This window comes from Ovis aries, chromosome 10 (assembly GCF_016772045.2).
Source record: "Ovis aries strain OAR_USU_Benz2616 breed Rambouillet chromosome 10, ARS-UI_Ramb_v3.0, whole genome shotgun sequence".
NCBI lineage: Eukaryota > Metazoa > Chordata > Mammalia > Artiodactyla > Bovidae > Ovis > Ovis aries.
Genome location: NC_056063.1, coordinates 70,243,829 through 70,268,937, shown reverse-complemented (window position 1 = coordinate 70,268,937; position 25,109 = coordinate 70,243,829). Strand labels below are relative to the sequence as shown.

Sequence of the window (25,109 nt, the reverse complement as noted above, 5' to 3'; positions counted from 1 at the left end):
ACACTTGCAACACCATTCTCTGCTCCACACATCTTATAGGGTTTCTACCAGTGGTCATGTATGGATGTGAAAGTTGGACTGTGAAGAAGGCTGAGCGCTGAATAATTGATGGTTTTGAACTGTGGTGTTGGAGAAGACTCTTGAGAGTCCTTGGACTGCAAGGAGATCCAGTCTATAGGAGATCAGTCCTGGGTGTTCATTGGAAGGACTGATGCTGAAGCTGAAACTCCAATACTTTGGGCACCTGACTCAAAGAGCTGACTTATTTGAAAAGACTCTGATGCTGGGAGGGATTGGGGGCAGGAGGAGAAGGCGACGACAGAGGATGAGATGGCTGGGTGGCATCACTGACTCGATGGACACGAGTTTGGGTAAACTCTGGGAATTGGTGATGGACAGGGAGTTCTGGCGTGCTGCGGTTCATGGGGTCGCAAAGAGTCGGACACGACCGAGCGATTGAACTGACTGAACTGACCACTCTCTTTAAAATACTGCTTTTGCTAAATTAACAAATACCTCATCTTTGCCAGATGTAATTGTTACTCTTCTGTCTTCAAATTACTAACCTCTCAGAAGCCTCTCTCAAGCAAAATAAAGATTGCAGGGAGACAGATCAATAACTTCGGATACGCAGATAATACACTCAAATGGCAGAAACTGAAGAGGAACTAAAGAGCCTCTTGATGAGGGTGAAAGAGGAAAGTGAAAAAGCTGGCTCGAAACTCAATATTAAAAAAATTAAGATCTTGGCATCCAGTTCCATAATTTTATGGAAAATAGAAGGGGAAAAGTGGAAGCAGTGACAGATTTTATTTTCTTGGGCTCCAAAGTCACTGTGGACAGTTACTGCAGTCATGAAATTAAAAGATGCTTGCTCTTTGGAAGAAAATCTATGACAAACTTAGACAGTGAATTAAAAAGCAGGTATCGCTTTGCCAACAACATTTTTTTAATATTGTAACACAGTGAACTTATTTCCATTATTTCCATTGTAATGAACATCTTCATTCAAAGTTTGGACTCTAAGGACGGAAATTGCTCAGTTGTAAGCTCTATGAGAGAGTTGGACTATAAAGAAAGCTAAGCACTGAAGAATTGATGCTTTTCAACTGTGGTGTTGCAGAAGACTCTTGAGAGTCCCTTGGACTGCAAGGAGGTCCAACCAGGCAATCCTAAAGGAAATTCAGTCCTGAACATTCATTGGAAGGAATGATGTTGAAGCTGAAACTTTCACCTGATGCGAAGAACTGACTCACTGGAAAATACCCTGATTCTAGGAATGATTGAAGGCAGGAGGAGAAGGGGGTGACAGAGGATGAAATAGTTGGATGGCATCACCAACTTGATGGACATGAGTTTGAGCAAGCTCTGGGAGTTGGTGATGGACAAGGAAGCCTGCCATGCTACAATCCATGGGGCAGCAATTCTTTTTATTTATTTGGCTGTGGTCAGTCTTAGTAGCACAGGCGATAGTTACCTGACCAAGGATCAACCTTGGTCCCCTGCATTGGGAGCTCAGAGTCTCAGCCACTGGACTACCAGGGAAGCACCAGCATACATTTTATTTAGATGCAATTTGCTACTTTTACACCTACAGTTGCCCCGAGAGCTCATATCTAAAAGGAACGAAAGGAAGTCTGTTCAGAAAACAAACAAAAATTGTTAAGTTTATTATGTTTGGGAAGAGTGTTTCTGCTTTTAAATCCCTGAATGTTATATATCTGTGCTGTGCTTAGTCTCTCAGTTGTGTCTGATTCTTTGTGACCCCATGGACTGTAGCTGATCAGGCTCCTCTGTCCATGGGATTCTTCAGGCAAGAATACTGGAGTGGGTTGCCATGTACTCCTCCAGGGGATTTTCCCGACCCAGGGATGGAACCCAGGTCTTCTGCATTGCAGGCAGATTCTTTACCATCTGAGCCTATCTATGACTATCCAAAACAAAGATTAAACATTAACACTATGCAATACCAATTAATTTTGTAAATATCTTTCTTACCTCAAGTTGTATTTATTTTGGCTTAATATTTAATAAACCAAATAATTTTTAGTGAAGAAAATACGGAACTGATGATGGTAGTTTTAAAGGGATGGAAAGCAGACTATGATGATAACTTTGGTAATGTTATATACTGTATTTTAAAAAGTTGACATGAGAAAAGCTAAGTCTGCCCTTCTAATTTTCTTGATTGGTTTCGGAAAAATATATAATGACATTTTCATCATTATTGAATGATACAAGGTATTTTTATTGTCCCAAAATCCTCTCTGCGCCACTATTCATCCCTCATTCCAATCTCCAACCTCTGGCAACCACTGATCTTTTTATTATCTCCATGGTTTGCTTTTTTTGTCATATAGTTAGCATTACACAATATGTAGCCTTTTCAGATGAATTTTCACTAAACAAGTCGCTTCAGTCGTGTCTTATTCTTTGAGCCCTATGGACTGTAGCCCACCAGGTTTCTCTGTTCATGGGATTCTCCAGGCAAGAATACTGTAGTGGGTTGCCTTGCTCTTCTCCAGGGGATCTTCCTGATCCAGAGACTGAACCCACATCTCTTATGTCTCCTGCATTGGCAGGTGGGTTATTTGCCACTTACACCTCTTTCACTTAGTAGTAAGCATTGTCTCCTCCCTTGCATTCATGGTTTGGTGCATGCATGTCCTTTTTGTGCCAAATAATATTCCATTGTCTGGCTGGGCCAATTTATTTATCCATTCATTTACTGAAGGGCTTCTTGCTTATTCCCAAATTTGGGGAGTTATGAATAAAGCTGCTATAGACATTTCACAGATTCAAAAAAATTCTTTTCATTTAAAATTAAACATATAATGAACCAGCTTACTTCTAATATGCATGCAAACCAGACTGAAGAGGCAGCTCCTTTCTTCTACTTCATGCTCTCTCCATGTTTGCATTAATTGCATTGTTAATGTTAGCATACTATTTTCTCCATTTTCCATTCATTTATTTTAGACAATGCAGGAAAATGAAATAAAACCCCCAAATGGATCAAGAAGTGTCATTACGGTAGAGAGATGGCTGTTTTATGAAAATAAAAAAATTGACTTATAGGCAGAGATGGATGGCTCATACTCAAAAGCTCCAAACTCCCAGATGGTTTTGGGGTCGACATTTCTATAGGCAAAATTTGGGGTGAGGGCTGCAGGGTGAATGACTTTCTTCTGATTGGTTGCTGGTGACCTAACAGAGCAGCACTCCAGGAGTCCTGTGCTCAGCCTAAAGTAACCATCTTCCAAGTGGGTGGTGGGGGTGGGGGGGGCGCCTTAGTTCTTATGGAAGAACTCAAAGATATTGTTATGTTTATTCCTTGAGGAGGAACCAGGATCCTGCTTTAATCACTGCATTCTGGTTTCTTCCTGTTTCTATTAGCAACTATTTGAATTTGCTTTTTGGAACAGGGAGGTTTAGAAGTCTGAAGATTGTATCGGACAAATTAGAAATGCGGGATAAAAAAAGAAAGGCTTTTGTGCTCAGGAGGCCCCTGCAGAGTTTTGGTTGGTTACAAACTTATTCAACCTGAATAACTGAAGCTAAAAGCTTTTTTTTTTTTTTAAAGTATGGGAACCAACTGAAGAGACTTAGCACACATGCACACATTGTTGATTTACAAAGTTGTGTTGTCATTATTAATAACAAACATGACTTTAGTCAAGGTACATGGGAAATTATCAAAGTGATCTGTTATCAGCATCAAGAACTTTGATCTTTCTTTGTTTAGGCTGGAAGGGACCAGAAACTGCTGAGCTGGTAAGAAGGCCACACAAATAACTAAACACTTATTGGGAGTCAAAGTTTCTGTTCATTCAGTCCAAGTTACTCATTCAGTGTATTCTAGACACCCATCCACACACACTGTCCATCCACCAGACCAGGCTGAACTATGCATCCAAATCAGAATTCATCATTTATTGATTTTTAAGACCTTGGGCAAGTTCTGTCCTTAAGCCTCATTTGTGAAATGGGATGATAATATGTAATTAGGGCATCCTTATAGCTAGAGTTGGCTTTCCAGGTGACTCAGTGGTAAAGAATGGGCCTGCCGATGCAGGAGACCTGGATCCTGACGATCCCCTGAAGGGAATGGCAACTCACTCCAGTAATCTTGCCTGGGTAAAGCCCATTGACAGAGGAGCCTGGAGGGCTGGCTACAATGTAGGAAGCACAGAGTCAGCCCCACCGTTGCGACTAAACAAAAAAAAAGTCAGGTCAGGTCCTCAGAAATGCGAACCAACTTGATATTTTGTGACATATGTCACTGTTAATCCACTAGGAACTGAGTACATGATGAAAGAAATCATAAGTGAGTCTCTCTCTCTGCAGATTCCCTTTTTCCAGTCTAAGCGTGTGCTTCAGTCCTGTCCGACAGTGTACCACGGTAAGGACTGTAGCCCCCCAGGCTCCTCTGTCCGCGGGGATTCTCCGGGCAAGAATACTGGCGAACTGGGGGCAACTGGGTTGCTATGCCCTCCTCCAGAGGATCTCCCGCACCCCGGGATCGAACCCCCATCCCCCGCCCGGTCTCTTAGGACTCCTGCTTCGGCAGGCGGATTCTTTACCAATAGCGCCACCTGGGAATCCCTCACAATCTAAAAGGGCAGCAAAACGCTCGCAGAGGTCCGTCCCTACACAATGCAGCAACACGAGATGCCAACAGCCTGTCCCCAGTGGCAACATTCACTCATCTTCCAAAATCGTTCTGAGTTCTTCTAATCTTGTTATTTTTCTTTGGCTCTTGACGCTCTGCAAACATAATCTGTGCTAAACCGTACTGTTGTCCCACATCAAAGGCTTGGCCGCAGGTCGGAGGACTTCCCAGAGGACCATAGTTTGGTACCAAGACGACAGGGTGCTTGGAGCTCCAACTGTTCACGCCTTCTGCCAGCTTTTCCAGGATATTTGCAAAACCGCAGTCGAAGGGGCGTTTCCGAGCAGCGGGGGGCGGGCATTCCGGCGCCTCCCCTCTCCACGTTCTGGGGCGGGGGGCGGGTACCGGGCTGGGAGCAATAACTAAGGCCGCGTTCGCAGCCAGGTGCGAGCACGTGGACGCCTAGGCGCTGAGCCCCGTGTGCCGGGCGGTGCGTTTACCCTCCTCCCTTCGCCTCGCACCTTCGCCCGCCTCCGGGCAACCTCAGCCCAGGCCAACTTTAGGCGCCGCCGGCGCCCCCGCTCGCGGCCTGTGGCTCTGGGCTCCCGGCGATCCGGCCGCGGAGCTTTGCCGGCGTCCTCCCGGCGGGCCCGGGAGGCGGCGCGGCCTTGGGAGGCGGGGACCCGGCGGGCCGCAGGCGCTCGGCTTCCGGAAGCCAGTGGTTCTCTGGCTCCCGCTGCGCGGACTGGCGCGGCGGCCTGAAGTCCAGCATCCCGGCCAACACCTCCCGGAGCAGCAGGCGGCACCGACGCCTCAGCGGCCGGATCTCAAACCGCGCTCGCCCCGGCCGGCAAGATGCAACCGGTGTACCCGGAGGTGAAGCCCAACCCGCTGCGGAACGCGAACCTCTGCTCGCGCGTGTTCTTCTGGTGAGCGCCCCGCCTGGGCTGTGATAACCCCGCCACCGTGGGGCGGGTACTGATGCCGCCTTCGCCTTTCGTGGGCAGAGGCGCTTTCCGCTCTCCCTCAGGCCGCCCGGCTTCTTGCCGCCGGTGGGGCCGCCCCGCGCCGGCCGCGTGGTCCCCGCCGGCTAGCCGGCTTGTGGGGGTGTGGGGAGCAGGCCGAGGAGGGGGACGTGGTCGCGGGGTCGCCGGCTATCCCAGTATATTTGTTCGCCGCTCTGGCAGCCTCCGGTTCCTGGAGCAGAGGGAGCAGCTGGAGCCGGAGGCGGAGAACCGAGGCTGCCCAGGGGGAGTCACCGCCCAGCCGGAGAATGGACCGGACCCTCCCCCCACCACCCCGCTGCCCCCCTCCACCCTACCCTTAGCCGGCTTCTCCAATACTGCTCTGGGAATTTGCTCTTCCGAGCTAGAGTTGCACTTTTTTTTCGTTTTTTTACCCCCGCTAAGCAAGCAGCTTATGAGCAGCTTCCTTTATGTAATTAGTGCCCTGGACCAATTGTCGTCTTCCAATAATGTCTCCATCTTTAACCATATTCCCTATGGGACGTCTGCCGGCCAGTTGCACCCGGCTAGACTGTGTCTGTGACCGTGTCTCTCTCCCTCCCTCCTTCTGTGTGTGTGCGTCTGGTACCTAATTAAGGCAAATTTGTAATGGGTAAAGAAACAATTTATATGTAATGAATGGGCACACTATTCTTGAACATGTTTTGCATTTACGTGGGACACACAGCGACGACTGGAGTATGTCTTTTGACTAACCGCTTTCCCTATTGTGAATATTTACCCTTCCACCTTTGAAGGCCACTCTGGGGTTGGGGTACTTGAAGCCTGTGGGGTCTTGTCCAGATCTCTAGCCTTCAGAGAAGCGATTTGTTATTCCTATAACGTCAGGCAGGGCAAGGAACTCTCCAAGACAGTTTTTGTGGATTTTAAAAATGTATGCCTGGAAATGGAAAGTGAGGACCTCATTGATTGTGGTAGACACCCATTTCCAGTTTTCCTGTGGGAGCAGATGGAGCTATTATCTTTTACATCTGAAGGTACTGAAGCATAGAGGTTGAGGAAGTTGCCTACATCACATGGTAAGTGGTGGAGTGGGATCCTGAACTAGGCAGTTTGACTTCTGAATCTGTGATTCCTGTGTGTGTAACTGTAGTTCTGTTAACTGTTCTGTTTAACCTGTAACTGTTGGTATGCTTGCTGCTGCTACTGCTAAGTCGCTTCAGACGTGTCTGACTCTGTGCGACCCCATAGACGGGGCCCCATTGTCTCTGGGATTCTCCAGGTAAGAACGCTGGAGTGGGTTGCCATTTCCTTCTCCAATGCATGAAAGTGAAAAGCGAAAGTGAAGTCGCTCAGTCATGCTGGACTCTTAGCGACCCCATGGACTGCAGCCTATCAGTTGGTATGCCTACTTGTTCCTAAATGCACAAAGAAGGCGATTCCAAACACACCTTTGTTCTTGTAGACAGTTCAGGTTCTTGCTGTGGGAGATGATGCATGTGAAACATCTATAATCAAGCTTTAGGGCGGCTTTTCTCAAAGTACAGCTCTCAGACCTGCAGCATCCTCCTCACCTGGGAGCCTGTTGTTCAGTCACTCAGTTGTGTCCGACTCTTTGCGACCCCATGGTGTGGAAGCACACCCGGCTTCCCTGTCCATATTCATCTCCCGCAGTTTGCTCACACTCATGTCCATCGAGTTCGTGATGCCATCCAACCATCTCATCCTCTGTCGTCCCTGTCTCCTCCTGCTTTCAATCTTTCCCAGCATTAGGGTCTTTTCTGATGAGTCAGCTCTTCACATCAGGTGGCCAGAGTATTGGAGCTTCAGCTTCACCATCATTCCTTCCAGTGGATATTCAGGATTGATTTCCTTTAGGATGGCCTGGATTGATCTTCTTGCAGTCCAGGGGACTCTCAAGAATCTTCTTCAACACCACAGTTCAAAAACATCAGTTCTTTGGTGCTCAAACTTTTTTATGGTCCAACTGTCATATCCATACATGACTATTGGAAAACCATAGCTTTGACTATATATGTGGACTTGGGAGCCTGTTAGAAATGCAGTTTTCCTGCACTTATTCTAGATCAGCTCTGTAAAATTAGAAGCTGTTGGGATGAGGTTTAAAGAAGTGTTCCAGGTGATTCTGGTGGAAGGTTGATGCGGGCAACTTGCTTAAAAATTTTTTTTTTTCTGGGAACTGCTTTAAGCCACTCCTCCCACTGGCATTGTTACTTCAGTATAATCTTTTAAAAAGGGGTCCAGACTTCCCTGGCAGACCAGTGGTTAAGACTCTGCTCTTGTAGTGCAGGGGGCTGGCGGGTTCCATCCATGGTGGGGAATGACGATCCTGAGGAGAGGGTGTTCAGAGTTTGCAGACTTAGTTGTTGACCATAATAGCTGTCTTGTATTCAAAGCCTGAAGTACCTTAGTGATTTCCTTCTGTACCCAACTTCACTACAAAGGGAATGATGAACTGAGCCCAGCCAGGAAGTTTTGCCCAGAGAGAAGGCTCACCTTGTAGAGAAAAACCGAGTTTTCATGTTCTCCTTGGGTATATACTTTAAATTTCATCTGCGGTTTAGTGTTTCACAACAGTTTGCAGGTAGGGTATAAGGATATACCCTTTACCAATATGGGTGTTGGTAATTGTTGTGGATTTCATAGAAAAATACACATTTTTTTTCTATTTGTGTAAGAAATTTAAAACTATAAGGCAAGAAAAGAATAAGGATTTGTTTTTATTAGCCAAGTACACTTCACTGATATTTTGATTGTTTCTTAGTCTTTCCCCTAGAAATTTTTATGCACACCTGCTTACCCATATTCATTTTTTGTATAAAACAAAATAGTTTTGAATCTTGAAACCTTAATTTTCTTTGGTTAACATTTAATACAAATCTTTAAAACATGGTATTTAATTGCAATTTATGCAGTCTTTCACTTTTGTTTAACACAGTTTATTGCTGATTATGATGTGATGAATATCCATGATCTTATATTGTGGTGCATCTTTCCTTTTTCTATATTCTCAGACATAAAATGACCAGTGAAAGGCCAAATTGTTTTCCATGAGGTTGGACCAATTTGCCCTCTTCACAGCTGTTTGTGAGCTTATTTAAGTGTCAACTTTGAATACCTAAATTAATTCTTCTAGGTCTAAGGTTAATATCAAACAGTCTTTGTTTTTTGGTCCTGCCATGAGGCATCTGGGATCTTAGTTCCCTGGCTGGGGATGGAACCTGTGCTCCTTGGCAGTGGAAGAGTAGAGTCTTAACCACTGGACCCTCGGGAAGTCCGATAATATCAAACATTTTTAATTTCAGTTTGTTTGATTTGTAAAAATAGAACCTCTTTTTGGTGCCTATTGACCATTTATTTATCGAATTGTGTATTAATAGATTTTTTTCATATGAGGCATTTATATTTTTGAAATAATTTGTAATAGCACTTATAATTTTACAGATTTTCATTTCTCTGCATTTAGAGGTTTTAAATGTTATTAAGTATATCAAGCTTTTTGGTTTCTTGCTTTTATAATATGTCTTTGTAAAATCCCAGCATCATTTAAATCTCTGTAGGCATTTTATTTTAATCTTGTTTCATTTCTAACAAGCCAATTGGAATTTCATTTTTTCCTGAAACAGCCCATTTTCCTGTCATGGTTTATTGAATAATTCTTGCTCATCCCTGTTATTGAAAATAAGGAGCAAAGTTAATGAACGGTGTCCAGCTTGGGGACTGGATTCTCCAGTCTGCTGAGACTCTCCCTGGCGGTGTCCCTGCTGTCCTGCACTTCAGCCCCCTGGGGTGTGCTCTGCATTTCTCAACCACTTCCAGAGGCCAGCAGGTTGAGGGTTAGTACAGGACTTATCCACAGAGATGAGGGTTGAGTAGGATCTTGGACCACATTCACTTGTTCCATCAGTCAGTCAGTTCAGTCACTCAGTTGTGTCCGATTCTTTGTGACCCCATGGACTGCAGCACACCAGGCTTCCCTGTCCATCATCTCCCACAGTTTGTTCAAACTCGTTTCCATCGAGTCTGTGATGCCATCTAACCATCTCATCCTCTGTCGTCCCCTTCTCCTGCACTCAATCTTTCCCAGCATCAGGGTCTTTTCTAATGAGTCAGTTCTTTGGATCAGGTGGCCAGAGTATTGGAGTTTCAGCTTCAGCATCAGTCTTTTCAAAGAATATTCAGGACTGATTTCCTTTAGGATGGACTTGTTGGACCTCCTTGCAGTCCAAGGGACTCTCACGAGTCTTCTCCAACACCACAGTTCAAAAGCATCAATTCTTTGGTGCTCAGCTTTCTTTATGGTCCAACTCTCACATCCAAACATGACTACTGAAAAAGCCATAGCTTTGACTATATGGACCTTTGTCAGCAAAGTAATGTCTCTGCTTTTTAATATGCTGTGTAGGTTTGTCATAGCTCTTCTTCTAAGGAGTAAGCATCTTTTAATGTCATGGCTGCAGTCACTATCTGCAGTGATTTTTGAGCCCAAGAAAGTAAAGGCTGTCACTGTTTCCATTGTTTCCCCTTCTATTTGCCATGAAGTGATGGGACCAGGTGCCATGACCTTCATTTTTTGAATGTAGAGTTTTATGCCAGCTTCAGTCTCCTCTTTCACTTTCATCAAGAGGCTCTTGAGTTCCTCTTCGTTTTCTGCCATTAGGGTGGTATCTGCATATCTCAGGTTATTGATAGTTCTCCCGACAATCTTGATTCCAGCTTGTGCTTCATCTGCTTAGCATTTTGCATGATGTACTCTGCACAGAAGTTAAATAAGCAGGGTGAAAACATACAGCCTTGTCAATCCTTTCCCAATTTGGAACCAGTCTGTTATTCCATGTCTGGTTCTTACTGTTGCTTCTTGACCTGCATACAGATTTCTCAGTAGGCAGGTAAGGTGGTCTGGTATTCCCATCTCTTAAAGAACTTTCCACAGTGTTTGTGATCCACACAATCAAAGGCTTTGGTGTAGTCAATAAACAGAAGTAGATGTTCTTCTGGAATTCTCTTTTTTTGATGATCCAGCGGATGTTGGCAACTTTATCTCTGGTGCCTCTGTTTTCTAAATCCAGCTTGAACACATGGAAGTTCTCGGTTTGTGTATTGTTCAAGCCTAGCTTGGAGAATTTTGAGCATTACTTTGCTAGCGGGAGAGATAAGTACAGTTGTGCAGTAGTTTGAACAGTCTTTGGCATTGCCTTTCTTTGGAATTGGAATGAAAACTGACCTTTCCCAGTCCTGTGGTCACTGCTGAGTTTTCCAAATTTGTTGGCACATAGAGTGCAGCACTTTCACAACATCATCTTTTAGGATTTGAAATAGCTTAGCTGGAATTCCATCACATCCACTAGCGTTCATGATGATGCATCCTAAGGCCCACTGGACTTCACAGTCACGGACGTCTGGCTTTAGGTGAATGATCGCACCATCATGGTTATCTGGGTCATTAAGATGTTTTTTGTGTAGTTCTCCTGTGTATTCTTGCCACCTCTTTTTAATATCTTCTACTTCTGTAAGGTCCATACTGTTTCTGTCCTTTATTGTGCCCATCTTTGCAGGAAATGTTCTCTTAGTATCTCTAATTTTCTTGAAGAGATCTCTAGTCTTCCCAGTCTATTGTTTTTCTTCTATTTTTTTTTAATGATTGATCACTTAGGAAGGTTTTCTTTATTTCCATGATATTCTGTGGAACTCTGCATTCAGATGGACATACATCTTTGCTTTTCTTTGCCTTTCATTCTCTTCTTTTCCCAGCTATTTGTAAGGCATCCTCAGACAACCATTTTGCCTTAAATCATAATTCCCCTGACACTGACCACATTTCAGTTAGTGAACTATCCCCTTGCAAAGGGAGTGTGGTTGTGGAAACTGCCATTGATGTCAAGACAGCCTCTCTAGAGACTCTTGCAGAGAATCTGATGACATGAGGGGGATGTGAACTGGCTGAGTGCTGAGATGGTTTAGGGAGGTTGGTTCTGTTAGGTCCTCAGTAACTATCGATGGTGAATACATCGAAATGTTTAATTTCAAACTAGGATTCTTGGCACCATTTTCAGAATGCCACTTGTATGAATCTTGTTGTTCTTCATTAACAGTCAGAAATCCACATGTTGATGGAATCTGGGCGAGCTCTCTGGGGTGCTTTCTCTGGCTTTGTTCTGTTCCCCCTTTTTAGATACATATCTAATTTTTAAAATTAATTAATTTTGCTAATTTGGATCTTAGTTGGGGCATATGGAGTCTTAGTTTGGGTAGGTGGGATCTAATTTCCTGACCAGGGCTTGAACCTGGGTCCCGTGCATTGGGAATGTGGAGTCTTGGTCACTGAACCCCAGGGAAGATTTTATACGATAACTCCAGCTCCAAGGAAGATGCAGAAGGATCACCCTGAAGGTGTATTAAACTTTACTACTATGTCTTTGGGCTTCCCTCATAGCTCAGTCGGTAAAGAATCTGCCTGCATTGCAGGAGAGGCAGGTTCGATTCCTGGGTTGGAAAGATCCCCTGGAGAAGGAAATGGCAACACATTCCAGTATTCATGCCTGGAGAATCCCATGGACAGAGGAGCCTGGCAGGCTACAGTCCATGGGGTCCCAAGAGTCAGACAAGACTTAGCGACTAAACTACTACTACTACTGCTATTAAGTCCTTGCCATGAAATAAACAGTGTAACAGATTTAACTCCTGTAGTTTGTTCTTGATATTGGGGTTTTTATACTCCACATCTGGTCAGCCTGAGAGATGTCAACTAGTATCCATTCAGATGTGTCAAGTGAACAGTTTGCTTTTCTGAGTCATCCACAGGTCCCTCAATGTGTTGACTCCCTTCCTTTTGTTGACCTGAAACAGACTGTCAAGATATTTCTCCCGCAAAGATGGGTTTATGTGGGAACAGCAGAGAATTGCAGTTCAGTGTCTGCAGCCATGGGAAGCCTCGGGCAAGTCTACAGAGAAGGAGGAAGCAGAACTCTTACAGAGGGACAGGAGACTTGGGAAAGTTATTGTAGTGAACAGAATCCATGGCTTTTCATTAGCTGAATCCTTGCCAGGAAAGGAAGATCGTTACTTCTTGCCACTGGGCTCTGATATTGTTGCAGGCAGGAGAGCTCCCCCTCCTGGTCTCCCAACTATGTAATTGAGGTTTCTCTGTGTGTTAATTTTTTACACCTGCATGTCTTTCTCCCAGACTGTCTCCTCTGTGATGTGTGGAACATTTTCATCCTAAATCTTGCCTGTAACGTTTCGATGTAGCCAGAGAACACTGTCCTTCTTACTGTGAGGCTGTTACTATGGGTTTGAGTAAGATAAACCTCTTTGAGTGTTTTCGGTAATGAGTTTGATCCCTGGGTCAGGAAGATCCCCTGGAGAAGAGAATGGCTATCCACTCTAGTAGTCTTGCCTGGAGAATTCCATGGACAGGGGAACCTAGCAGGCTACAGTCCATGGGGTTACCAAGAGTTGGACCCAACTGAGCAACTAACATTATCTGTTTAACTTGCCAGCGCTGTTCTTACTAGAGAGTATACAGCAGTTTCTCAGCCCTCAACATGATGACTCATCCTGATGGCCCTAAAATTTGAATGCCTGGCCCCTCCCACTTTATATTTATTTTTTAAATCGATAAATTAAGATCTTTTTGTTGGAGTTTTCAATGTCAGACTCTCAAAAATTAATAGAATGAATAGACAGAAAAATAGAAGGATATAGGAGACCCGAAAAGCACTATGAACCAGTTAAGATTTATATAATTTTCACATAGCAGCAGGATGCAAATTCTGTTCATGTTCCCATAGATAATAAATCTCTGCAGTGTCAAGGAGACACTGATACATATCCAGGGTCATGAAACAAGGTGCAGAACTTTCATGGTCTAAAGGTATTGAAATCATACAGAGTCTGTTCCCTTATTACTGTGGAATTATGTTAGAAATCAATATCAAAAGATACTTGAAAATAACTTACATATTTTCAAGATCTGCACCCTGTTTTCAAGTTCCTCTCAAAGCATGAGAGCAGCTGGCTTGTTCACTCTTGTTGGGACTCTACAAGGTATTGGGGAGGAAGGGGGCTTCCTGTGTGCAGAGATAAATATACTTGGTCCCTGACTCCTTGGATAGTAAACCCTTGTTGCACCTGGTTTTGTCTTCCTTTTACCAAAGCAGGACATTGAAGAGCTCAGAGTTAAGTCAAGGTGACAAGTTCCAGAGTACTGGCTATGACCTCTGTTGCTGTGTGTATTTCCTTACCCAGGGCACACAGAATGCCTGGATTGACTGAGCTTATAATGGTGATTGAGAGGAAATCTCCCATTTGTCAACTGAAAGCTCGTGAACATAAAGTTGCTCACTCAATAAGCTGCTTTTATTTTTCAGACCCCTGTTGGTGTGTTTTGTTGGTGAGGATGTGACAGATTATGTGATAAAACCATCTGGCTACTACTTCTACTGAAGGGATTTCTCAACTCGGCAGTGTACCTTCTTCCCTTTCTGTAAAGAGAGAAAGTTGTCTGTCCTGTTTTTTTTTTTCCTGTTCAGAGAGGAGGTTTAACAATTCCATTTCCAATTACAGTATTTCCCATCAGTTTTAAAAAACTATTTACAGGAAGCATTATTATACTATTTCTACTTTTAAATGCATTAAACACTTCTAAATATCTAGAAAGACTAGATATTTCATATACAAACTTACTTATCCACTATGTACATGGTACTGTTAAAATTGCACACACGAATAATGGTTATAATTTGTGGTATCTTCTAAATACGACCATTTTGGCCTGAACCATTTCCTACCTCACTTCCTTCTCTCTACCACCAATTGTCCGGTTTTTAAACAGAAATTCAATTCAGTTGCTCAGTCATGTCCGACTGTTTGTGAACCCACGGACTGTAACACGCCAGGCTTCCCTGTCCATTACCACCTCCCAGAGCTTGCTCAAAAACCCTGGGAGCTTGCTTAAATAGAAGGGAGATGGCTTAAAACTTAAGCCTGGGCCTGTAGGGGTTGGCGTATTGGTGCCACAGATTACATAGGTGGCGTTTATATGAGTTCTGAGCGTTCCTTGAGCAACACAGTTTGTTCACTTGTAAAACATGCACAGGTAAGTGCCTGCTGCATATCAAGCCCTCAATAAATGGGGACAGTGAGGATTATTGCAAAACCCTCCCTCCCTCCCTCTCTGGAGTGGATTTGGTCTTCTCTACTAGGAGCCACTCAGAAAGTAAGTTGAAGTGTTTTTGAAGGGAAATTCCGCAGGGCCGCCTTCTCATCAGCCCCGTTCCTCAGGAGGGATTCCTTTCCTGTAAAGGGGGGAGACCGTCTTAGAAACCCTTCCAGGAAGAATGAAGTGCAGCCGGAAGGAATCCTGCAGAGCCGCCAACTCACAGACACAAAAGGGGAATCAGTTGCCTTTGATTTCTGGAACTCGCCTCTTTAGTGAGGGCAGAGCAAAGTGAGAAAGTAGTACCTAGTGCTGAACGTGTGTGGAAAGGGTGGGCCGGGGGGTGGGTCAGGGTCCTGTGGGTGAGACGGAACGCCACCTGCAAAGTGCGGGTGAACCCGAGGCCGGCCTCGCCGTTCTATGACTCCCAGGCATCTCCGGCTGATTCTTCTGGAAAGTCTTACTCTGAGAAGTTGGTGGCAGGCGAACGGGGTGGGTGGGGTGTCCACACACTGGTTGAATCCAGCTGGCCCAGAGCCACCCAGACAGCCGCTCTGCGGTTTAAAGCCGCAACGTGGTTTCTCCTGCTCACGTGTTTAGGCTGAATTCTGGCAAGAACCTCAAGGCAGGCAGAGGTGAACGCGAGCGCCGCTGCAGCCCCCTGTATGTGGAAGAACCCACCAGCGCAAGCGCGGTGCAGCGTATGGGCCTGAGGGAGGGAGGCCCTCCAGGCTGGTGACTGCCTCCAGGCAGGAAGTGGTCATCCTCCACACTTCCTGCCTCCTTCGTGCTCACTTCCTCCTGCCTCTTTCTGCTTCCTTCCCCTGCCTTCTGTGTTCTGTTTTATTTTGTAGCTTATTTTTAAACTTTTAAATGTATTTTTAAATGTTTTTATCTTTTGGCTGTGCTGTGAGGAATGTGGAGTTTTTATTTAGTTCCCTGGCCAGGGGTTGAACACATGCCCCCCTGCCCTGAAAGTGTGGCATTGCAACCCCTGGACCTCCAGGGAAAGTCCCTCTGTTTTGTTTCTTATTTCTGCTGTCCCTCCCTCCTCAGAAAGTCGGCCCCACTTGGTGGTTTCCACAGAAGTCCACGTGCAGTGAGGTTTGGTGATCTTTGAAGATGTGGGTTGAGGATTATCAGTGGAGGGCCTGGCCTGCCTCCCCTCCATTTCCTCTCTCAGCCCCCCTCCCGCTGAAGTAAGAGGCAGGGTCTCCCCACATTGTGCACACAGCCACGCTGAGCACTCCTGGACCCGCTGAGATTTTTGAGAATACCTTGCTACCTTAAGCAGATTCTATACTAGCAGGTGGAACGCTACCACAACCATGATTAACGTTTGTATCGATAAAAGACTGGCCAAGCCCAGCCACTTTCTTGGCCTCCAGCTGAAGAAACTGAGGTGCAGAGAGGTTAAAAAGATACCATGTCCAAGGCAACACAAATCTGTAAATGGGGAGGAGGCTGTTAATTTCAGCTTCAGATGTTGAAAGTCAAGTGCCAGAGACCCTTGGAAGGCAGAGGAGGATGAGTTACATACAGCTCCAAGAGTGGTGTGAGCCAAGAAGAGAACGGGTGGTGCTTGTAAAAAAAAGCTATATTGTATCTTCATTTATGCAGAAATTCTCTTAAGTCCATCTCCAAAAGCATATTGCACTGCAAATAATGACTTTATTCCTAAACATTTAACAGTCTGGTGTTAATGTTCAGTCTTAAATTTCTGACTTGTCCCCTGGTTCCTAATGGATCTTAGCATTTGACTTGATTGTAGAGCAAAGCAAAGGGTTTGGTGTTTCTTATATCCTGGTCTTTTGACAGGCCAGGATCCTAGTATTCTTGCGCTTGCATCTTTTTATTTTATTTATTTTAAAATTTTTGTTTACTTTGTTTATTTTTGTTTTTTTTTTTGGCTGGGCCATACAGCTTATAGGATCTTTGTTCCCTGACCAGAGATCAAACCCCGGCTCTCAGCGGTGAGAGCATGGAGTTGTAACCGCTGGGTCACTAGGAAATCCCTGCATCTTTTTATTTTGGAATGAAATGTTATGGTATGGCAGCCTCCATTCCGTTCCTCTCCCCCACAAAAGGGGGCGGGAAAATACCTTGATTTGATATGAAATCAGATTAATAGTAAAATTTTTGATTGCCTGAGTTTGTAGAGCTATTTTCAGTCTCTGTTTTCTAAAAGTTGCTCCTTTTGGCCTGTTCTAGGTGCCTCAACTCCTGGTTTGCCCAGGACAGTCCTGATTCACACCCCTTAATCATCCTGTAATTATTAACAGCACCCTGTTTTACTCCTAGCAGTATCTTAGGTTGAATGATAAATAATATGGTCGCTCTAACAGAGCTAAGTTCATATTCCATAAAATATGCTCCTCCCTCTCCAGTGGGTTCAGTTCCTGGGTTAGGAAGATCCCCTGGAGAAGGGAATGGTACCCAGTCCAGTATTCTTGCCTGGAGATCCCATGGGCAGAGGAGCCTGGCAGGCTACAGTCCATGGGGTCGCAAAATGCCGGACATGACTGAGCAACTAACACACACACATGACTGAGCAACTAACACACACACACACACACACACACACACACACACACACACTCCTGCGGAGTATGGGCAGAAACTGTGGACAGAGTTCAGCTAAACGACGTATCTGAGTAATGACAAGTGAAATCCTGTTACTGTAACCACTTGAGCAGGTATCCTTCTAAGATAATCCCTGACCTGTGATTTGTACATGAGTGATGGCTGTGAAAGCTGCAAGGAGAGTGTGTGCTCCTGGAGGTGGCACGTGGGCATCTGGGTTGCTTGGTCCCTCCTAGCCGTGGGTCCCGGGGGGATGCACAGAGTCACTGGGGCTGGAGGCACAGTGGTCTCCTGAAGGTGTATGCGAGTCCAGCCAGTGAAGGTGCTTATCTCCGGCTGAGCCAGCTGAACAGAAAGCCAAGACAGGGCACTTTGAGCAGCCAGGCACCAGGGAAGCCCTGGGTCAGGTGGAGAGGCTGCCAGTTCCCCAGATGACCTGCACCTTCACTGCCTTAGGTAGCTAAGATGATAGACTGGTTACAGTGCTTTTGCAGTGGGCTGGAGGAAGAATAGGCCACGGGTTCCGAGGGGCATGGGGGCTCCCTTGGGCTTGGCCAAGGCTGAGGAACCCTCTGCCCTGTTTCAAGGACCACATGTCTGAGGTGAGGCTCAGTAAGTGACTTTGAACTCTGTGCTGACTGTCCTGGCTGGTAACCAGCTGTGTGATCTCAATCTTGGTCCAGATCCAGTCTGAGCCAGTTTCTTTATTCGCCCAATTGAACATGTTAGCATTAGCCCGTGGGTGGATGGAAAAGAGATATTAGATGTCAGCCACCTTTGCTGCTTTCCTCAGGGACCTCAAGCCCAGCTACTATCTCTCCCAGGTCCCCAGGTTCTCTCCCTTCTACAGGACATTCTTTTATGCTCTCTATTGCTCAAGAGGCAAACACTTAGCATCTCAGGATTTTTCTTGAAGTGCTTTAGGCCTTTGGGCTTCTGCCCTGCTGTCCCTTTGGCTTGGAACATGACGAACCACTTGTCCTTTGGGTCTTGGTCCTCACCTGGCCTCCTTGGTGAGCTGTGTTCTTCACTCTGTCTAAAGTGGCCACCCCCACCCTCAGTCGTGTCTCCCTGTTTTATTTTCTGTTTGGTTATTATCATTGTTCTTGATGCTAAAGCTGAAACTCCAGTACTTGGCCACCTCATGCGAAGACTTGACTCATTGGAAAAGACTCTGATGCTGGGAGGGATTGGGGGCAGGAGGAGAAGGGGACGACAGAGGATGAGATGGCTGGATGGCATCACTGACTTGATGGACGTGAATCTCAGTGAACTCCGGGAGTTGGTGATGGAGAGGGAGGCCTGGCGTGCTGTGATTCATGGGGTCGCAAAGAGTTGGACACGACTGAGCGACTGAACTGAACTGACCTGTCTTTATAATTTGATTATCATCCCTCTTCTCAAATGTGAACTCTATTAAAAAAAAAAAAAAAGACCCTATCTAAGGTCTAGAACCTAGGAAAGTGTCTTACTTAATGGGTGCTGAAGATTAATTTGAATTAATGTTATAATTCTGGTTTCCCTGTAGTCCTATGGTTGAGATTCCTAGTGAAAAAAAGCTTGTGGGTTACATCCTTTTTTATTAATAAAGGGGTCGTGCATATCCTATGGCTTGAGGGCTACTTCCCAGGGGATTGAGGGAGAAAGGTCTCATCTGGATATGCCTCTCTTGACGATGGCATTCAGCTCACGGGCTGGTTTAGGGCTGGGAGACAGGACGGCCTGGAACCAAGGTGACACTTCAGTTCAGTCGACTCTGCGACCCCATGGACTGCAGCACACTAGGCCTCCCCGTCTATTACCAGCTCCTGGAGTTTACTCAAACTCATGTCCATTGAGTCACAGGCCATCCATAAAGAATCTCCTGCAGAGCATTCTCCCTGCTGACAAAACCTGTTTCTATTTTCGGTTGCTTTGCACCACCTCTGCAAGCTTCTGTGCTAATAGGAAACATTTTTTTAAAAGCAAATGGAAGAATGTACCAAAATTATTAAGGAAGCTGTTTTAGCCTGTCCTCAGATTCTCTAGGGAGTTTTCTCTCTTTCTACTTAACTTCCAATCAAATAAGCCCTTTAATAATAGATCACATACAGAGAGGCTTTTCAAAAGATGTTTTTGTTCTTTCTGAATATGCAGTTACCTATTCAAGCTGAGGGTTGTTATGTTCGTAATTGACCTATAATGCTTCAAAGAATGAACTGGTTTAGCTGGAATTTTCCTAAAGTCTGTCCTGTTGACTTTGTATTGCCCAGATAGAAAGTGTATGATCTATAATTAGCCTTCCTCCTTTAACTCTGAGTAATAGGCAGAAAGACTATTAGATTTTTAAATTGGTGTTAAATTTTGGACCGCTGTTCTCAATATTGTGTAAAGAATTCCACATTGTCGGTCTGAGTCTCTGCTGAGAGAGACGAATTGCCTAGAAGACAGACAGATAGGATAGTCTTAAAGAAAGACTGACCTGGTGAGGAAGAGTGGTTTTATAGTCAAAGCCAGTGTAGGTGCTGGGGGTTTTTCCATCACACCCTCTACCTCAGGGCTGTTGAGCCTTGTCTGTTCTGTTTATGGAGCTTAAGCAATCTTTCAGTTATTAGCTAGTGGTTAATTACCAGAAATATGAACTCAAATCACTATTAGTTTTTTTTAACCGTTTGCATTTTCTCCTAATCATGTAGGTTGGTGACAGAAATTCAGTGAAAAGGTAGGCTCAACTACTTTATTAGTTATTCTGTTTACTTGGAGGAAAATCAAATTTGTGTTATCAGCTGCGCTTCTTTTCAAACCTCATACCATTTGCCACAAAATATTTTGGATTGTAGGGCAGTGTCGGCCAGGGGCTGAAGTCTCTGTCAGTGTTCTGCCTTAAATATTAAAAATCAGTTGCAAAAAATATAAATAAATGAAAATTAGTTGCCATACTGTATGGTTCAGTGGTAAAGGATCTGCCTGCCAATGTAAGAGATGCAAGTTCGATCCCTGGGTCGGGAAGATTCTCTGGAGGAGGAAATGGCAAACCACTCTAGTATTCTTGCCTAGGAAATCCCATGAACAGAGGAGCCTGGTGGACTAGTCCACGGGGTCTCAGAGTCAGCCATGACTGAGTGAATTAGCAGGTCAGGTCATCTTACAGAAGCATCTGATGCTCATGCCTGAGGAGAAAGATGCTTGGGAAGAAACATGAGGAGCTGAAGTAGGTTGTTAAGAAAACCCTGGAGCCAGTTTGAAGAGGCATTGGAGAGAACAAGAGGGTCCATGGTGCTGCCCAGAGTCCTCTACCCTCCCAGTGGAACGCAAGGAAATGCATCAGATGCTGCCTCAGTGAACCGGGTGCCTTTTTTGTCAACATACTGCGTTTTCAGTGACTCTGGGGAATTGAAGGCACAACTTGAGTCTGATAGGTGGACCTGAAGAGTCATGACCCCAGGGGAAGGGACCAGGAACAAAAAAAGTAGTAACAGAGGGTGTTATTCAGGACTTCACGGCTGAGCCAAGTTGACAGCTACAGAGAGTCTGCGCAAGACAAAATTGCACCCTGAAATTCACTCCTGTGTTGAAGGGGGCCCTTATTTGTCCCTTCTGAATGAATCATCAGAGAATGAGAATGTCTAAAAATCTGAACTATGCTGTAAGGAGACTTTGGGAGATAAAAGTTTGGAAGTTTGGGGGAAGCTCCAAATAAGCGTTCTGAATAAATTGTATTTGAAATAGAGATAAGGAATTGGAATTGATGCATCTTCTTGTGTTTTTTTTTTTTTTTTGATGGCAGAGTGTCTGTTTTTCTTCTCCTTTTGGGTGACATAAGATCAGTGGGGTCACATATGAGGCATAGGTTTGTTTTTGTGTTAAGTATTTTGTGCAAGAATTTAGTTCTGCCCAGAATAGACTTTGCAATATGTATTAGGGGATTTGGGGAAATGAAAACAGTAAAGACAGCTTGTGGCCTCGTGGGGCTTGAACCTTCACTGAAAGTAGAGAGGATTCATTTAGATTTCTTATTTAGCTGAAATTTGTGGCAAATCCAATAGCAGGAGGTTTTTCCTAAGTACACGAACAGTGTGAGATGTTGTCTCAGGTCCCTGATATTAAGCACTCTGCACCTCTTTGAGGTCATCCAATAATTTAGATTTCTCATGCATTCCAATTTGGGCTTCCCAGGTAGCTGAGTGAGTAGTAAAGCATCTCTGCCTGCAAATGCAGGAGACACAGGTTTGATTCCTGGGTCGGGAAGATCCCCTGAAGGAGGACATGGAAACCGACTCCAGTATTCTTGCCTGGAGAATCCCATGGACAGAGGAGTCTGGTGGGCTACACACAGTCCATGGGGTCGCAAAGAGTTGGACCTGACTAAGTGACTGAGCGTGCGTGTACCTACACACCCATGAATGCCAACTCAGATGGCTTTTTTTTTAGACTTCGTGAGCAGAGGCTTGCGATGAGAGTTCTTGGGGAAAGCTGAGGGAAAGCATTGGAGCTTCCTGAATATTACCCAGGCTTTGGTTTAATGGTGATTTTAGGTTGAGGGAATCCTGTTCCCTTCTTCTGGTTTCATGCAAAGCCATGTCATGTCCTGTGCCCTCTTTCTCTTAGGCCTAATGTCTGTTGCAAAGGAACATGTTGCAAAGGAACATGAAGTTAAGTAAGCTTCACCTTAAACCTCAAAGAAGTTCCATTGCAAACTGGAGCTATCGTGGGAGTTATTGCTAAGTTCTCATCTGCCTCTTGCAAAATTTTGGACAAACAAGGTGATATTTATATTCAGGTCTTATAAACCCCGGACTGCTAGGATGTCTAGGGCTGAGGTGATGCAAATATTTGCCCAGGTTTTATACAGACAGACAGTCTGTTAACGATAGCTGTGGTCTCAGAGAGTAAACAACTTCCACATGGACTTCTGTGCGAGACTGGCATGGCTGGTGGGGCCCGTGTGTGCCCCTTTTGTCCTCTCCTTGGTCAGCTGTTGGTGTTGTGTGCTCTGGAGATCTCACTGTTGATAGCCCTGTCCTCTGACTCAGGGTGGCAGATACTGTTTTTAGTAGAACCCAGCCAACTGCTATCACATTGCACATTCTAAAGCAATCTGTCTGCAGCTGTCTCTGAATTCACTTGCTAGCTGCACTTTGAGACCAGAATTAATCATAGGGCTGAGTTAAATTCTGTCATGGGTCAGGAGAGAAAGGCCAGCTGGCTATTTCTGGTTGGGTCTATTTTGGCGTGTCTTTTACTGCTCATCATTGGACTGCCATCTCTGAGGCATCAGAAAGGAGAACCTCTCCGGTGGGTGGCTCCGCAGACCAGCAGCATTGCCGTCACCTGGAGCTTGGGCAAAATGTATTCTCAGGTCCTGCCACAGGCTTAATGAATCAGAATCTGTATTTGACCAAGGTTTCCAGGTGATTCAAATCCATGGGACTAGGCCAGGCTCCTCTTGTCTTCTGCTTCATTGAAGCAGGTTCTGAGGGTGGAAGAGGAGAGCATGGAAGAGGAGAGCGTGGAGGTGTGCTCATGGTTTTAAGGTCTGTGTCCTATGTGTCAGTCACACACAGCCCTTTTATCTCCCCCATCACATGGTCTCACCTAGCTGCAGGGGGCTTGGGAAAGAGTCAGACCCTGTAACCAGGAGTAAGTAAAGGAAGGATCAGACTCAGAAATGGGCAAAGCAGTGGATTAGCTGAGCTACGCTGTGGATGGAGTTCAGCTGTAAACATTATGCCCAGCTTTCTTTTTGTTACTCCTATTATTTTTTTTCTTAACTCATACTAAAAGATTTTTTTAAAATTATGCTCATTGCTGATGAGAGGAAAAGATTAATTTTATTTCTAAGCTCATATAACATCAATATTATTGTTGGGTGACTCACTTTCATAGAGGAAATAACCCAACATCTACGACTGATGTAAGATGTGGATTTCCCCCTAGTCTTCTCTTCCCTGTCATGATGGAAAATGGCAAGCATATATACAAAGCAGAGGGAGCACCCGTCTGTGAGTGTCAGCAAGGAGACCGCCTCATGGCAAATCTTGATTCAACTCACTTCTGACTCACTTCCTGTCCTAAACATGAACTGTCTTTTTTTTTTTTTTTTTTTGGCAAGTCTGATGAATAAAGAATGCTGTTATGGGTTGCATTGTGTCCCTGTAAAACTTATGTGTTGAAACCCTAGTGCCCAGGACCTCAGAAAGTGACTGTTGTTTGGACATTGGGCCTTCAAAGAGGTGATTAGGTGAAAATTAAGATGCTAGTGTGGGCGCTAATCCAGTATCACTGGTGTCCTTGTAAGAAGACAACTATTGGGCGCTAGTGATGAATACGCACAGAGGAAAAGGGCCTGTGAAGATGCACAGGGAGTGGCCGTCTGTAAACCAAGGGGAGAGACCTCTGAGGACACCAACTCGGCCAGTGCCTTGGACTTTTAGCCTCCAGAACTGTGAGCAGCTTCCATAATTTTAAGTCACATAGTCTGTGGCGTTTGTTGTAGCAGCTCTAGAAAACTAATATAGATGGTATACGGAATACAAATGGTACACCTACCGTTGCTGTTTCTTTTCCTTTTTAAAGGAAGAGCCCTGTAACCTACTTTTCTTAATAAGTCTTTGTACACATTTGTTTTTTCCTACAAGTCTTTGTAGGAAAGGGTCAATATGATTATATACACTCATACAGACCTGCTACGTTATCACATTGTATATCATCTCACTTCACATTTTTGTTTTTGCTCTGTGTCATACAACAGGCACAGAATATTATAAAAACGAAGCCATAGCTTTAGAGAATTATTGTAAACCTAATACCTTGTAAGTTAACCAGATCATGAAAGAAGGTTCTGCCAGCTCCACTTCCTACCCTCCAGTATTCTATTCCAGTCACAAGCCCTTCCCTTTTCCTCAAAAAGAAAAATCAGCTTCAAACTCTTCAGAGCCTATATTTCTTTAAACTTTTCATCAATGTATCTGTAATGTATATTTTTTTGCTTTTGTTTTTGAGTTTTAATTAGTCTGCATGCTATGGGTTCACATTCTGCTTCTTTTTGGAATGCAGTATAATTTAATACAGCAACACCTTTTGGTAACTAACACAGATCCTGTGTTTTTAAGATAGCTCTAAAATATTCTAGCATGTTAACATATTTTAGCAATATATCTGTTGTGGGGCACTTGCAATTTGGCTACTTTCTAAGGAAATATTTCCAGTATAGTCATCATATCTGGACTGATTCTTTAATGCTGAACCATATAACCCATTCATCCTGAAACTACAGATGAAAATACATATCTCCGCCCCCAGGTGCTGGTCTGCACTGGGGAGGGAAAGTGCTGGCCTTCTCTCCCAGGCTTCAGAGCTTAGCTCTGTGGAGTAATGTCTAAAAGTTAAATGTCTGAGGCAAAGGATACACTGGCTTTGTATTAATAATTTTAATGAAACCTATCTGGGTGGTTTTAAAGAAAAATTGGATCAATTTGAAATATGCCAATCTTGTAATTAGGTCTATGTTGACTTTGGAGGGAAAAATAAAATTGGGTCTGGCATGGTACCTTCGAATTATTCTGATTCCCAGCAAGGCTGATGTTTCCCCAGCACCGATTACTGTTGGGTTTGCTGAACAGGTTGACTGTTGCTCTCTCTGTCGTGGCCCCTTGGGCTTCCCTGTTGGCTCAGTGGTAAAGGATCTGCCTGCCATTGCAGGAGATGACCCCTGGGGACTCCATCTCTGGGTCAGGAAGATCCCCTGGAGACAGAAGTGACAACCCACTCCAGTATTCTTGCCTGGGAAATC

The 25,109-nt window shown here is 44.7% G+C and overlaps 1 protein-coding gene across 3 annotated transcripts in view; it reads left to right on the top strand.

Annotated features, from left to right (window-relative positions):
* Positions 1 to 5,328: 5,328 nt before the first annotated feature.
* LOC101106534 (ATP-binding cassette sub-family C member 4) overlaps positions 5,329 to 25,109 on the top strand; it is a 187,861-nt gene continuing 168,080 nt past the window's right edge. For all 3 annotated transcript variants that reach the window (XM_042254988.2, XM_042254987.2, XM_027973709.3), the window contains exon 1: positions 5,329 to 5,541. In XM_042254988.2, coding sequence (XP_042110922.1) covers positions 5,468 to 5,541 — 74 coding nt within the window. In that variant the 5' untranslated portion in view covers positions 5,329 to 5,467. The remainder of the gene's footprint in view (positions 5,542 to 25,109) is intronic.